This window comes from Penaeus monodon, chromosome 19 (assembly GCF_015228065.2).
Source record: "Penaeus monodon isolate SGIC_2016 chromosome 19, NSTDA_Pmon_1, whole genome shotgun sequence".
NCBI classification, from domain to species: Eukaryota; Metazoa; Arthropoda; class Malacostraca; order Decapoda; family Penaeidae; genus Penaeus; species Penaeus monodon.
This window is the reverse complement of record NC_051404.1, coordinates 19181380-19182002: the sequence shown is the minus strand read 5'-3', so window position 1 is coordinate 19182002 and position 623 is coordinate 19181380. Positions and strand designations below refer to the sequence as shown.

At 41.1% G+C, this 623-nt stretch overlaps 1 protein-coding gene across 1 annotated transcript in view; it reads left to right on the top strand.

Moving 5' to 3' along the window:
- Window positions 1–623, top strand: part of LOC119585114 (tetratricopeptide repeat protein 36 homolog) — a 4633-nt gene that overhangs the window by 1841 nt on the left and 2169 nt on the right. The window contains exon 3 of the mRNA XM_037933743.1: window positions 399–587. Coding sequence (XP_037789671.1) covers window positions 399–587 — 189 coding nt within the window. The remainder of the gene's footprint in view (window positions 1–398; window positions 588–623) is intronic.

Below are 623 nucleotides of genomic sequence, written 5' to 3'. Positions count from 1 at the left end.
AGGGTCTAATTATTGTTTTCTATTTAATACTGTATTAATTCTTGTTGCATAGATGTGGATGTTCACTCATACACCAGGAAAAAAATCCGTCAATGTATTTAGAGTTTAAGACTGAATTGTTGCATTTTTTTTCCAACTGGGAAATATTTTCTATTTCGGGATTTTAAGGCTTGGTATAGTATCACAAATAGTCTAGGTTGTCTTTATACTAGTACCAGTATCTCCTGTTTGTCTGTCTCTAGAAATTTCTCCTTTGTGTTCATACTTTGTGTGGGGAATGTCTGACAAATCTGCTTAACCTACATAATAATAAATACCCACCCATCCCTGAACACTTCATAGCAGGCCCTATTTTATCAACTGGGATGTTCTAGTGAGTAATCATTTCCGGTTTCCAGACCCCGATGATGGATCTTCAGATTGTGCAGAGGCCAAAGAGCAGGAGGTTTTGGGAGTGAAGGCAGCAGAAGCAGGAGACGTAGAGGGCGCCCTTGTCCATTTCAACAGAGCCATTGAGATAACCCCCTCCAGGCCGTCTGGGTACAACAACAGAGCCCAAGCTTTGAGGCTACAGGGCAAGGTTGAAGGTCAGAAAAAATAGTGTTGTTAGATATGTAGCCCCC